The sequence below is a fragment of the Serinus canaria genome, chromosome 1A (assembly GCF_022539315.1).
Source record: "Serinus canaria isolate serCan28SL12 chromosome 1A, serCan2020, whole genome shotgun sequence".
In the NCBI taxonomy this organism is placed as follows: Eukaryota; Metazoa; Chordata; class Aves; order Passeriformes; family Fringillidae; genus Serinus; species Serinus canaria.
This window is the reverse complement of record NC_066314.1, coordinates 1,520,511-1,534,464: the sequence shown is the minus strand read 5'-3', so window position 1 is coordinate 1,534,464 and position 13,954 is coordinate 1,520,511. Positions and strand designations below refer to the sequence as shown.

Genomic DNA, 13,954 nt, shown 5'->3' with positions numbered 1-13,954 from the left:
TCCCCCTCAGGAAGTGTCCCCTACCCCTCAATCCTTTTCCCAATTCCGCTTGTTTTGGATCCCCTGGAGGGGGTGCTGGATGCCACACCGCTGCCGAGGGATCCACACCTTTGGCTGCTCAAGCCTGGCACGAGGACGTTTATCTGCACTTCCATTCCCGTGAGTAGTACCAGCAAAAAAAAACATCACTTTGAGGTGATGTCGCACAATATTCCCTGTTTGGGGGATCTTAACTAACTAGATATTTTTTAAATATTCATTATAAAAATATAATTATTTATATATTTTAAAAATAGAATATTTATATTTTATATAAACTTATAAATATAAGTTATATATAAAAGATAAATATATGTTAGAATAATAGTATGTAGAAAAGAAAGAGAGAAAGGGGAAAAAGGAGAGGAACCAGAAAGAGATGAAAAAGATGAAGCGGGGCGATAGAGGACGAGAGAGAAAAAGAGAAAAAAAAAGAGAACAGGAAGGTAAGAGAAGGGAATAGAAGAGAATGGGAACGAGAAGAGAAGGGCAGAGAATAGAGGAATGGCAGAGAAGAGAAGGCAGAGAAGCAGAAGGGCAGAGAAGAGGAAGGCAGAGAAAGAAGGGGCAGAGAAGAGAGAGAAAGAGAGACAAGAAGGGCAGAGAAGAGAAGGTGCAGGACGAAGAGGAAGAGAAGGACGGAGCGAGAAGAGAAGAGAAGAGCAGAGAAATAAGATAAGATAAAGAGAAGAGAATGTCATATACGGATAAATAAGATCATAGAAGAGACTATATATAATAGAAGATTACTATATAAAATATAAAAAGAAATTAGAAGAAAAAAGGAAATCTTAATTTATATAAGTGTCTATATATAAAGCCTATATTAGTAGATGGAAATAATGAAGAAAAAGAGAATTAGATAGGAGAGAGAAAGGAGAGAAAAGAAAGAGAAGAGGGAAAAGAGAAGGGGTAGAGAAAATAGATAGTATGTATTCGATGAGATGATATATAAGAGAGATAAAAGTAATGACAAGCAAGGAGAGAGAAAAAGTATAAAGATGGATTATAGAGAATAGGAAGATCGATAAAGATAGATAAAATAGAAAAATAACTTGGAATATAGGACATACAAACGGAGATGGAGAGGGAGAAAGAGAGAGAAAAAGAGAAAGAGGAAAGCGATAGAAAAGAGAAGAGGGAGGAGACAAAGGAGGTAACGAGAAAAGAGAGATAAGGAGAGGAGGAGAGAAAAGGAGGGGAGGAGAGGAGTGACAGGAGAGGACAGGAGAGGACATGTAGAGGACAGGAAGTACAGGAGAGGACAGGACAGGAGAGGAGAGGAGAGGAGATGATATGAGAGTATAGGTAGAGGAGAGGAGAGGAGATGAGAGGAGAGGATAGGAGGTAGGATGATTATAGTATAGTGAGAGTATATTATATGTATATGATATGAATATTATAATTGCTTTAGATGATATTTATTTATATTATAGCAAGTACCTTACCTTCTATTTGATAATATATTATTATAGTTTTTCGTCATCCAGTCCTCAGGTGTGAAAAATGTGTATTCCTCCTTCAGTCAGCTGGAGGGATAAAAAGCAGAGGGATGTATAAATCCCCTGGAAACGCTGTGTTCAGGAAGTGGAAGTGGCTGTGTTGTTTTAAAGTGGAAGCAATTCTGTTGTTTTAAAGTCTTTTTTTTGGCATTTTCTCCCTTTCTGGCAGCTCCCCCGTCACTTCGTGCAGGTGTCACCTGGGTGAGCAGGGTCCTAGCCCGGGTATAAATTGTGACTGCAATCCTTTCCTCCCCAGGGCCGTGGGCTGCGAGACATCAGCCTCCTGTCGGGGTACATCCACCTGCAGAGGATGGACCTGTCCTGCAACGAGATCAGCGGTACGGAGGGAGCCACCTGCCCGTTCCTGCCCATTCGTGCCCGTTCCTGCCCATTCCTGCCCGTTCCTGCCCGTTCCTGCCCGTTCCTGCCCGTTCCTGCCCCTTCCTGCCCGTTTCTGCCCCTTCCTGCCCCTTCCTTCCCGTTCCTGCCCGTTCCTGCCCGTTCCTGCCCGTTCCTGCCTCTCCTGCCCGTTCCTGCCCGTTCCTGCCCGTTCCTGCCCGTTCCTGCCCGTTCCTGCCCGTTCCTGCCTATTCCTGCCCGTTCCTGCCCGTTCCTGCCCGTTCCTGCCCATTCCTGCCCGTTCCTGCCCGTTCCTGCCCGTTCCTGCCCGTTCCTGCCCGTTCCTGCTTATTCCTGCCCCTTCCTGCCCCTTCCTGCCCCTTCCTGCCCGTGTCTGCCCGTTCCTGCCCGTTCCTGCCCGTGTCTGCCCGGTCCGCCCCGTTCCTGCCCCTTCCTGCCCGTCCTGTTCCCTGCCCCTTCCTGCCCGTTCCTGCCCGTTCCTGCCCGTTCCTGCCTTATTCCTGCCCCGTTCCTGCCCGTTCCTGCCCGTTCCTGCCCGTTCCTGCCCGTTCCTGCCCGTGTCTGCCCGTTCCTGCCCGTTCCTGCCCGTTCCTGCCCGTGTCTGCCCGTTCCTGCCCGTTCCTGCCCGTTCTGCCCTGTATGCCGTGTTGCCCGTTCCTGCCCGTCTGCCCGTGTCTCCCGTTCCTGCGCCGTTCCTGCCCCGTTCCTGCCCGTTCCTGTCCCGTTTCCTGCCCCGTTCCTGCCCTTCCTGCCCCGTTCCGCCCGTTCCTGCCCCTCCTGCCCGCTTCCTTCCCGTTCCCTGCCGTTTCCTGCCCGTTCCTGCCGTTCCTCCCGTTCCGCCGTCCCCGTTCCCTGCCGTTCCTGCCCGTCCTGCCCGTCCTGCCCGTTCCTGCCCGTGTCTGCCCGTTCCTGCCCGTTCCTGCCCGTTCCTGCCCGTGTCTGCCCGTGTCTGCCCGTTCCTGCCCGTTCCTGCCCAATTCCTGCCCGTTCCTGCCCGTTCCTGCCCATTCCTGCCCTGGCAGCCTGCTCCGCCTGGGAAATGCTGCCAGCCTCAGAGCTGCAGTGTCACACAGCCTGGGGCACACATGGCACAGAGCCGGGCTTGGGCTCCTCAAACACCCGAAATATCCACGGCCCCTTAGGGGCAGCACACGTTTATCAGTGGGGACATGGAGCTTATCAGCCAGGGATAAAATCCCAGCAGATAGCAGGGGAAGGGCTGGGGAATTTTAGGGGTGGCAGGGAGGAATGATGGATCCGACTCTGTGTTCCCAGAAGGCTAATTTATTATTATATTATATTACATGAGACACAACGTGACACACACAAGACTTATGGACATTATATTACTTATTTTTACATTATGTTTACATTATGTTTTACATTATGTTACATTAGTTACATTATGTTACACTATGTCCTGTTATAATATTATATTACAGTTGTTTCTATGTTATGTTATATTATATTATACTTGTCGTTATAATTATACTACATTATATATTACATTACATTAATTATTTAACACAAGACTATATGACATTATGATTATATTACATTATATTGCTTATCTGATATATACATTATGCATTGCTTATATTATATTACATACATTACATTAATTATATAACACAATACTATATAATTATATTACATTGATTGCATGATATGATATTACATTACACTATACTATATTACATTACATTATATTATTAATTGCATATATATATTACATTGCATTGCTTATCTTATCTTACATTACACTATACTATGTTACAGTCATTATATTATAAATTAAATTGCTATATTATATGCCTTGCATTGGCTTATATTTATATTACATTCCTTATATTACATTACATTAATTATAACACATACTAGAGTAATTATATTACATTAATGCATTATAATTATATTACTTACACTATACTATCTTACATTGATATTATTATATTGGCATTATATTACATTACATTGCATTGCATTATATTATATTTACATACATGACATTAATTATATCACACAATCCTATATACATCTATTACTTATTATTGCATTATATAAGTCTACATTACACTATACTATCTTACATGACAGTATATGACAGTACTTTACATTATATTGTTCTTTAAGACTCGAGACCGGGTTACGCACAGACGCTACAAAAGCTACTCTGCCAACTCACCCAGACATCTCCACAGCCCATGAGGAAAGCAGCTCGTGTTCTCCTGGGAACACGGGCGCTCAACCTCTCAGTGTGTCCGCCAGGGCTCAACTCCCAGCCGACGCAGGGCAGGGTTTGGGGGACTTTTGGTGGGGGGCCAGGGAGGAAGAGGGAGCGGACGGCGTGGGACGCAGCAGGGGAAGGGGAGGAGTGGGAGAGGACAGGGAGAGGAGAGGAGAGGATGACGAGGAGAGGAGAGGAGAGGATGAAGGTAGCGAGAGTAGTAGGAGGAACGGAAGAGAGGAGAGGAAAACGGAGGGAGAGGAGAGGAGGGGAGAGGAGGGGAGAGGAGGGGAAGGAGGAGGAGAGGGAGACGACAGGACGGACGACGAGAGAAGAGAGGACAGGACACGAGACGAGAGGAGGAGAGGAAGAGGACGACAGGGAAGGAGAGAACACAAGACGAGAGGACAGGAGAGGGCAAGGAGAGGAGAGTACAGAGATGAAGACAGGACACGAGGGACGAGATTGCCAGTGGTAGAGGAGAGATGAGGGAGAGACAGGAACAGAGGGAGAGGGAGACAGGGAAGGAGTAGAACGGAGGAGAACAGGAACAGGAAGGACAGGACAGGACAGCAGAGCAGAGATGAGACGAGAGGAGACGAGAGGATGCTAGCAGAGCAGAGCAGAGCAGCCGAGAGGAGGACGAGAGGGAAACGACGACCGAGAGCAAGCAGAGGCAAGCAGGAGCAGAGGAGAGGGACGAGAGACAGCAAGGGCCAGCAGAGCACAGGAGAGAAGGAAGGAAAGAAGTGAGAGGAACACAAGAAGAGAGAACAGGCGAGGACAGGGAGGGAAGAGGAGGAGGAACTAGGAGAGGAAGGAGAGGAACCCAAAATATCCATGGCTCCTTGGGAGCAGCTCGTGTTCATCATGGGAACACGGAGCTCAAACTCTCAGTGTGTCAGCCAGGGATAAAATCCCAGCAGATAGCAGGGAAGGGCTGGGGAATTTTGGGGTGGCAGGGAGGAATGATGGATCTGACTGCGTGTACTCAGCAGGGTAATTTATTATTATATTATATTACATTACATTACACTTACATTCACATTATACTATACATACATTACATTACATTACATTATACTATACTATATTACATTATATTATATATTACATTACATTAATTATATAACACAATACTATATTACATTATATTGCATTATATTATATTACATATATTAATTACATTACACTATAATATTGCATTATATTATATATATTAGATTACATTACATTAGATATTATATTTTGCATTACATTAATTATATAACTAATATACATAACATTACATTACATTATCATCATATCAATTATACTATATATCATCATATACTACATATCATTATACTATATTATACATATATACATACTATACATATCATATTAAATCATATCATATTATATTTACTATATTACATCATATTACATCATATCACATTATATAATATATTAAATAATTATATAACACAATACTATATAACATTATATTACATTATATTGCAATATATTATATTACATTATATTAATTATATTACACTATACTATATTACATTATATTATATTATATTGCATTATATTACATTGGATTGCATTATATTATATATATTATATTACATTATATTACATTACATTACATCAATCATATCATATCATATCACATTATATTATATTACATTATATTATGTCGTGTCATGTCATATTATATAATATTATATCATACTATACTATATTATATTTTACTATATTATATTCTAATAAATTATATTATATTTTGCATTACATTAATTATATAGCACTATACAATATTGCATTATATTGCATTCAATTCGATTCGATTATAGTATTGCAATATGTGATATAATACTATTCTATATAATATTATTACATTATATTAATATATAAAACTATAGCAATAAATTGTTGTTTCAAGGCAAGTCAGCTAGCACTGACTTGCCTTTAATGAAGATTAAATGTTGTCTCTTTATTCTTTGTGGTTTACAAACCTTTTCCCCTCGAGGAGAGGGTGCCAATATCTGAATTCTGCGTTTCTGCCCTGCAGCTCCCAATTAAGTGCTAATTGCTGCAGGGTGTAATTACCTTTGGCTGGGGGACCTCTGACCCTGTGTTCCTTTCCAGATCTTTCCTGTGTCAGCCACATGCCTTACCTGGTACAGCTGAATGCTTCCAACAACCAACTGACCTCCTACTTTCCACTTCCAGCACCCAAAAACCTCAGGGTGAGGCTGAAATCAAAAATTAAAAAGAAATTAAAGTTTTCAATTCAAAACCATTTTCTCAATCTCAGTTAGATGTATTTGAGCGTAGGAAAAAGTCAATTTTTATTCCTTTTTTATTCTTCTTTCTTACCTCAATTCACATTTTCCTTTTCCAAATCTTTGGGTCTGTCTTTCATTTATATTTATATTTGTATTTCTATTTCTATTTATACTTATATTTATATTTATATTTGTGTTTGTCTTTGTGTATTTGTATATTTGTATGTATATTTCTATTTTATGTACATTTGTATTTATATTATATTGTATTTTATTGTATTATATTACTATTATATTACTATTATATTGTATTATATTGTATATTATTACTATTATATTATATTATTAATATTATATTATTATATTATATTATACTATTATACTATTATTATATTATATTATTATTATATTAGTATTTGTATGTATCTTTACTTTTATATTATTATTAATAATAATATTAATATTAATGTGTGTATGTATATATTAGTATTTGCCTTTGTTCTGTATATTATCTTATATTTTCTTTTTATTTGTATTTATATTATCTTATATTATATTCTATTCTCTTATATTATCTTATATTATCTTCTATTATATTCTATTATATTCTTTATCTTCTATATCTTATCTTCTATTATCTTATATTATATTTTTGTATGTATCTTTAATTTTATATTTATATAAAATTTATATTTATATTTATAGGTTTATTTATATTTCTGTGCATTTTATCTCTATTTCCGTTCATTTCTTTGTATTTTATTTATTTTGCATTTCCTCCCACCCTGAACCCCTGGTGGGAGGGCAGAACAAGCTCCCAGCCAGGGGGAGTGCAGAGGAAATACCCCCAAGTTCCTCTCTCTGTTTGTTTTCCCTGTAGGAAGTGGATTTTTCCCACAATCAAATCCCCAAAATGAAGGATTTATCGGAATACCACTCACTGACCACGCTCCTGCTGGATTGTATCCTTTGGGGAACCTTCAACGGGAGGAAAATTCCATTTTTTTTTGTTGTTTCTTCAAATAAATTCCAGGATTTTTGTGTTTTCCCCTTCATGTCAGTTTTGTCCTTAGAAGTGAGATAAAATTGTAATTCTGGGGCTGAGACTGAGCTTAATTTACTTCAGCTTTGGTGGTGTGAAAAGGGGGAAAATTTGGGGGTTTTCCTGCTGGAGGAACACAAAAAATTCCTTTTTTTGTCATGGACAAGTGAAGAAGGGAGATGTCCCTTACAGAGATAAATAAATAATAATAATAAATTTAATAATAATAACTATAATAATAACTATAACTAACTATAGATATAGATATAGATATACCTCTAACTATACTTAAACTAGAACTATAAATATAAATACAATAATAATAATACTAATATTAATATTACTACTACTACTAATGATGATAATAATAATGATAATAATGATGATAATGATGATAATGATGATAATAATGATAATAATGATAATAATAATAATAATAATAATAATAATAATAATAATATAATAATAATAATAATATAATAATAATTTTTAAATCCCAAATGTTATCAGGGAATCAGCTCAGAACACTGAAATAAAAAAGGAATTTGTTGTTTCATCTCAGACCTAACAAATTTTGCAGGACAAGGCGGTTCAGTGAAAATAAAGAGAATTTGGAAGAATTTGGAAAAATTAAAGAATTTTTGAAAACTCCCTGGAGTTCTTGAGGGAAACCCTGACAAGGAGGGGGCAGGAGCTTGGTGCAGAATTTTCTGTCTCTCCCTCCATCCATTTTGGGGAGGAGCTGGAGCTGGATTTGATTTTTTGGGCAGATCCAGGGTCAGGTTCCTCTCCCTCCATCCATGTCAGGGAGGAGCTGGAGCTGGATTTGTTGTTTTGGGCAGATCCAAGGTCAGGTTCCTCTCCCTCCATCCTCTCAGGGAGGAGCTGGAGCTGGATTTGATGTTTTTGGACAGATCCAGGGTCAGGTTCCTCTCCCTCCATCCTCTCAGGGAGGAGCTGGAGCTGGATTTGTTGTTTTGGGCAGATCCAGGGTCAGGTTCCTCTCACTCCATTCTGGGGAGGAGCTGGAGCTGGATTTGTTTTTTGGGCAGATCCAGGGTCAGGTTCCTCTCCCTCCATCCTCTCAGGGAGGAGCTGGAGCTGGATTTGTTGTTTTGCACAGATCCAAGGTCAGGTTCCTCTCCCTCCATCCTCTCAGGGAGGAGCTGGAGCTGGATTTGTTGTCACAGGTTCTTTGTTGAGGGAATTGGAGGAGTTCTGTCAATGCTGAGGTTCCCTGAGAGGAATCCTAATTATTGTGCTGCTGTTTATAACCATGGTGTTAATTTAAAATGCACTTTTTCCTCTTGGGACAGATGGCCAGGGCACAACAGGTATCATTTAAATTGGAATAAAATTATAACTTAGATAAAAACATTAATAATTCCTGTGGGAGCAGTGGGATTCCAACCCCCTCAGGATAATCCTTTCCAGCTCCCCCACCCCACAAACCCAATTTGTGAATTTATCACCTCATTACTGCTCAGGTTTTGTGTTCAGCTGATGGTTTTGTGTCACCACCATGTTCTATGAAAAATCCTTTGGGATTTTCCCTCCTGAGGAGCTGAGAGGCCTCAGGAACAAACTGTGCCCAAGGATTCTCTGCTGCTGTGGGATGCAGCAGGTGGATCTGGGATTGGGCTCTGTGGTTGTTTCTCATCCATGGCCAATCCCAGCCCAGCTGTCCAGACTGGCTGGGGCACAGACAAACCTTTGTCATTCATTCCTTTTCTATTCTCAGCCAGCCTTCTGATGGAATCCTTCCTTCTGTTCTTTTGGTGCAGTTTTAATATAATATAGATCATAAAATAATAAATCAGCCTTCTGAACATGGAGTCAGATGTGGCATTCTCTGTCCCTGGCCAAGGTGGGAGATGTCTTTGATCCCCTCAGTTTTCCTGAGATCTGATTGATTCCTGATCCCTCTGTTTTCCTGAGAGCTGATTCCCATCCTGATCCCTCTGTTTTCCTGAGAGCTGATTCCCATCCTGATCCCGTTTTCCTGAGAGCTGATTCCCGTCCTGATCCCTCTGTTTTCCTGAGAGCTGATTCCCGTCCTGATCCCTCTGTTTTCCTGAGAGCTGATTCCCATCCTCTCCCCTGTGTTTTCCTGTGAGCTGATTCCCATCCTGATCCCGTTTTCCTGAGAGCTGATTCCCATCCTGATCCCTCTGTTTTCCTGAGAGCTGATTCCCATCCTCTCCCCTGTGTTTTCCTGTGAGCTGATTCCCATCCTGATCCCGTTTTCCTGAGAGCTGATTCCCGTCCTGATCCCTCTGTTTTCCTGAGAGCTGATTCCCATCCTGATCCCTTCTGTTTTCCTGAGAGCTGATTCCCATCCTGATCCCTTCTGTTTTACTGAGAGCTGATTCCCATCCTGATCCCGTTTTCCTGAGAGCTGATTCCCATCCTGATCCCTCTGTTTTCCTGGGAGCTGATTCCCATCCTGATCCCTCTGTTTTCCTGAGAGCTGATTCCCATCCTGATCCCTCTGTTTTCCTGAGAGCTGATTCCTGTCCTGATCCCTCTGTTTTCTTGAGAGCTGATTCCCGTCCTGATCCCTCTGTTTTCCTGAGAGCTGATTCCCGTCCTGATCCCTCTGTTTTCCTGAGAGCTGATTCCCGTCCTGATCCCTCTGTTTTCCTGAGAGCTGATTCCCATCCTGATCCCTCTGTTTTCCTGAGAGCTGATTCCCATCCTGATCCCTCTGTTTTCCTGAGAGCTGATTCCCATCCTCTCCCCTGTGTTTTCCTGAGAGCTGATTCCCATCCTCTCCCCTGTGTTTTCCTGAGAGCTGATTCCCATCCTGATCCCGTTTTCCTGAGAGCTGATTCCCATCCTGATCCCGTTTTCCTGAGAGCTGATTCCCATCCTGATCCCTCTGTTTTCCTGAGAGCTGATTCCCATCCTGATCCCGTTTTCCTGAGAGCTGATTCCCATCCTGATCCCTCTGTTTTCCTGAGAGCTGATTCCCATCCTGATCCCTCTGTTTTCCTGAGAGCTGATTCCCATCCTGATCCCTCTGTTTTCCTGAGATCTGATTCCCATCCTGATCCCTCTGTTTTCCTGAGAGCTGATTCCCGTCCTGATCCCTCTGTTTTCCTGAGAGCTGATTCCCATCCTGATCCCTCTGTTTTCCTGAGAGCTGATTCCCATCCTGATCCCGTTTTCCTGAGAGCTGATTCCCATCCTTATCCCGTTTTCTTGAGAGCTGATTCCCATCCTGATCCCGTTTTCCTGAGAGCTGATTCCCATCCTGATCCCTCTGTTTTCCTGAGAGCTGATTCCCATCCTGATCCCGTTTTCCTGAGAGCTGATTCCCATCCTGATCCCGTTTTCCTGAGAGCTGATTCATTCCTGATCCCTCTGTTTTCCTGAGAGCTGATTCCCATCCTGATCCCGTTTTCCTGAGAGCTGATTGATTCCTGATCCCAGTGTTTTCCTGAGAGCTGTTTGCAGTCAATGCCATTGAGGAGATCCGGGGGCTGGAGGGCTGTCACAGCCTGGCCCAGCTGGGGCTGTCCCACAACCGGCTCCGGGCCATCGGGGGCCTGCAGCACCTGCCCATCCGCCTGCTCGACCTGGTAAGGGGGACATGGACCCGGCTCCTGCCCAGAGCCCTGGGATAAAGGGGAATAACATGGGAGCAACAGGAAGATGAGAAATAGGTTATGTGGTATTTTGGGTTATATATTGTTTTGTAGTGTATATTTTTACTGATGTATTAGTTTATATGATGTTAATGTCATATAATGTCATATAATATCATATAATGTGTAATATATTATCAAGTAATGTTTATTTATATACATAATGTCATAATATATTGTCATATAATTTCATATAATATAATATATAAATGATATAATAGAATAAATAGACTAGATTTTTAGAATACTATCCTATCCTCTCTCTCACTATCCTATCATATAATCTATATCCTCTCCTCTCTCTCCTCTCCTCTCTATGACTCTGCTCTGCTCTGCTCTGCTTCTGCTCTGCTCTGATTGTCTGCTCTATCTCGCCTGCTCTCCTCGCCCTGCTCTCCTCGCCCTGCTCTCCTCGCCCTGCTCTCCTCTCCTCTTTTCTCCTCTCTTCTGCTCTCCTCTCATCTGCCCTCTGTCCTCTGCCCTCCGCTCCTGTCCTCTTCTCTCTTTCTCATCTTGTCCTCTTCTTCTCTTCTCTTCTCTTCTCTTCTCTCTTCTCTTCTCTTCTTCTCTTCTCTTCTCTTCTCTTCTCTTCTCTTCTCTTCTCTTCTCTTCTCTTCTCCTCTCTTCTCTTTTCTCCTCCTCTCCTCCCTTATCCCTCTCTTCTCTTCTCCTACTATTACTTCTGTTATCTCATATCATATGCACTCTCCCTATGTCATAAATATATGAAATGTTATCTTATATACTATAATGTTATCTTAGCTTATATTTGATACCTAATACAATGACTTATATATTTATATCACATATAATTTACTATATACCATGTATTATATAATATATTACATATATAATAAAATATATCATATTCAATATTATATTGGATACTATATATTATGTTATAATATATATTATGCAATGCCATATAATATATAATAAATATAATATATATTATATACTATATATTTAATAAATATAACATTTTTATATAACACATATAATATATATTATATAAATTATGTATTATATGCATTATATATTTTTATATATTATATATTATTATATAATATTTCTTATCAATATAATCAATAGGAAGATAATCACATAAAAATTATCAGAAATATCTGTAATGCTATGCATTTTCACAATTAATAATACAGCTGCTATACATTTTCACAATTAATAATATAAATGCTATGCATTTTCAAATGAATAATACCAATGTTGCCCACAAAGACATCCCAAACCTGTTTTTAAATGCAGTCCAGTGGCTCCCAAAGCAGCAGGCTGGGTTGAACTGCTTGTACTTTGTAATAAGAAGTGAAAAATATTTAATGGGATTTATCAAACATATTTAATGGTGCTTATCAAACATATTTAATGGGAATTATCAAAAATATTGAATGGGACTTATCAAACATATTGAATGGGACTTATCAAAATAATGAATGGGACTTATCAAAAATATTGAATGGGACTTTATAAAAATGTTTAATGGGACTAATTAAAATGTTTATTGGGACTTATCGAACATATTTAATGGGGCTTATCAAACTATTTATGGGACTTATCAAAAATATTTAATGGGACTTATAAAAATATTTAATGGGACTTTATAAAAATATTTAATGGACTTATCAAAAATATTGAAAGGGACTTTATAAAAATGTTTAATGGGACTTATCAAACATATTTAATGGGGCTTATCAAACATATTTAATGGGGCTTATCAAACATATTTAATGGGACTTATCAAAAATATTTAAGGGACTTATCAAAATATTTAATGGGACTTATCAAAAATATTGAAGGGACTTTATAAAATATTTAATGGGACTGATCAAACATATTTAATGGGACTGATCAAACATATTTAATGGGACTTATCAAAATATTTAATGGGACTTATTAAAAATATTTAATGGAACTTATCAAATATTTAATGGGGTTTATCAAAATATTTAATGGGACTTCTTCTTTCCTCTCCTTCTTTCCTCTCCTTCTTTCTTCTTCTTCCCTTTTCCTTTTCTCTTCTTTGTTTATTCTTCTTCTTGGCTTTCTCTCCCATTTCCCCTTGAGCTTTTTTTTATAAGTTTGAAAAGAGCAGAAAGTTCTGAAGTTTGGGAAGAACACTTCAAAAAAACCCTGTAAATTCTCCCTTGCTGTACCAAAATCCCCTTTATTCCACTCATATTTACATAGGAAAAAAGAATAAAATAAAATGCAGAGTTCTAAGGAACTGGATGCAGAATTTTCTGTTTTTAGGGGATCCATCCCCAAACCCCTTTTGTTCCCAGAATTTTCTGATTTTAAAGGATCCATCCCCAAACCCCTTTTCTTCCCAGAATTTTCTGTTCCTAAGGATCCATCCCCAAACCCCTTTTGTTCCCAGAATTTTCTGATTTTAAAGGATCCATCCCCAAACCCCTTTTGTTCCCAGAATTTTCTGCTTTTAGGGGATCCATCTCCAAACCCCTTTTGTTCCCAGAATTTTCTGCTTTTGGGGGATCCATCCCCAAACCCCTTTTGTTCCCAGAATTTTCTGCTTTTAAAGGATCCATCCCCAAACCCCTTTTGTTCCCAGAATTTTCTGCTTTTTGAGGATCCATCCCCAAACCCCTTTTGTTCCCAGAATTTTCTGCTTTTAGAGAATCCATCCCCAAACCCCTTTTGTTCCCAGAATTTTCTGCTCTTAAAGGATCCATCCCCAAACCCCTTTTGTTCCCAGAATTTTCTGCTCTTAAAGGATCCATCCCCAAACCCCTTTTGTTCCCAGAATTTTCTGTTCCTAAAGGATCCATCCCCAAACCCCTTTTGTTCCCAGAATTTTCTGCTTTTAAAGGATCCATCTCCAAACC

The 13,954-nt window shown here is 39.8% G+C and overlaps 1 protein-coding gene across 1 annotated transcript in view; it reads left to right on the top strand.

The window, feature by feature from the left end:
• Positions 1-13,954, top strand: part of LRGUK (leucine rich repeats and guanylate kinase domain containing) — a 45,640-nt gene that overhangs the window by 2,089 nt on the left and 29,597 nt on the right. Inside the window, exons 2-5 of the mRNA XM_050985410.1 lie at positions 1,798-1,879; positions 6,265-6,365; positions 7,285-7,366; positions 10,906-11,030. Coding sequence (XP_050841367.1) covers positions 1,798-1,879; positions 6,265-6,365; positions 7,285-7,366; positions 10,906-11,030 — 390 coding nt within the window. The remainder of the gene's footprint in view (positions 1-1,797; positions 1,880-6,264; positions 6,366-7,284; positions 7,367-10,905; positions 11,031-13,954) is intronic.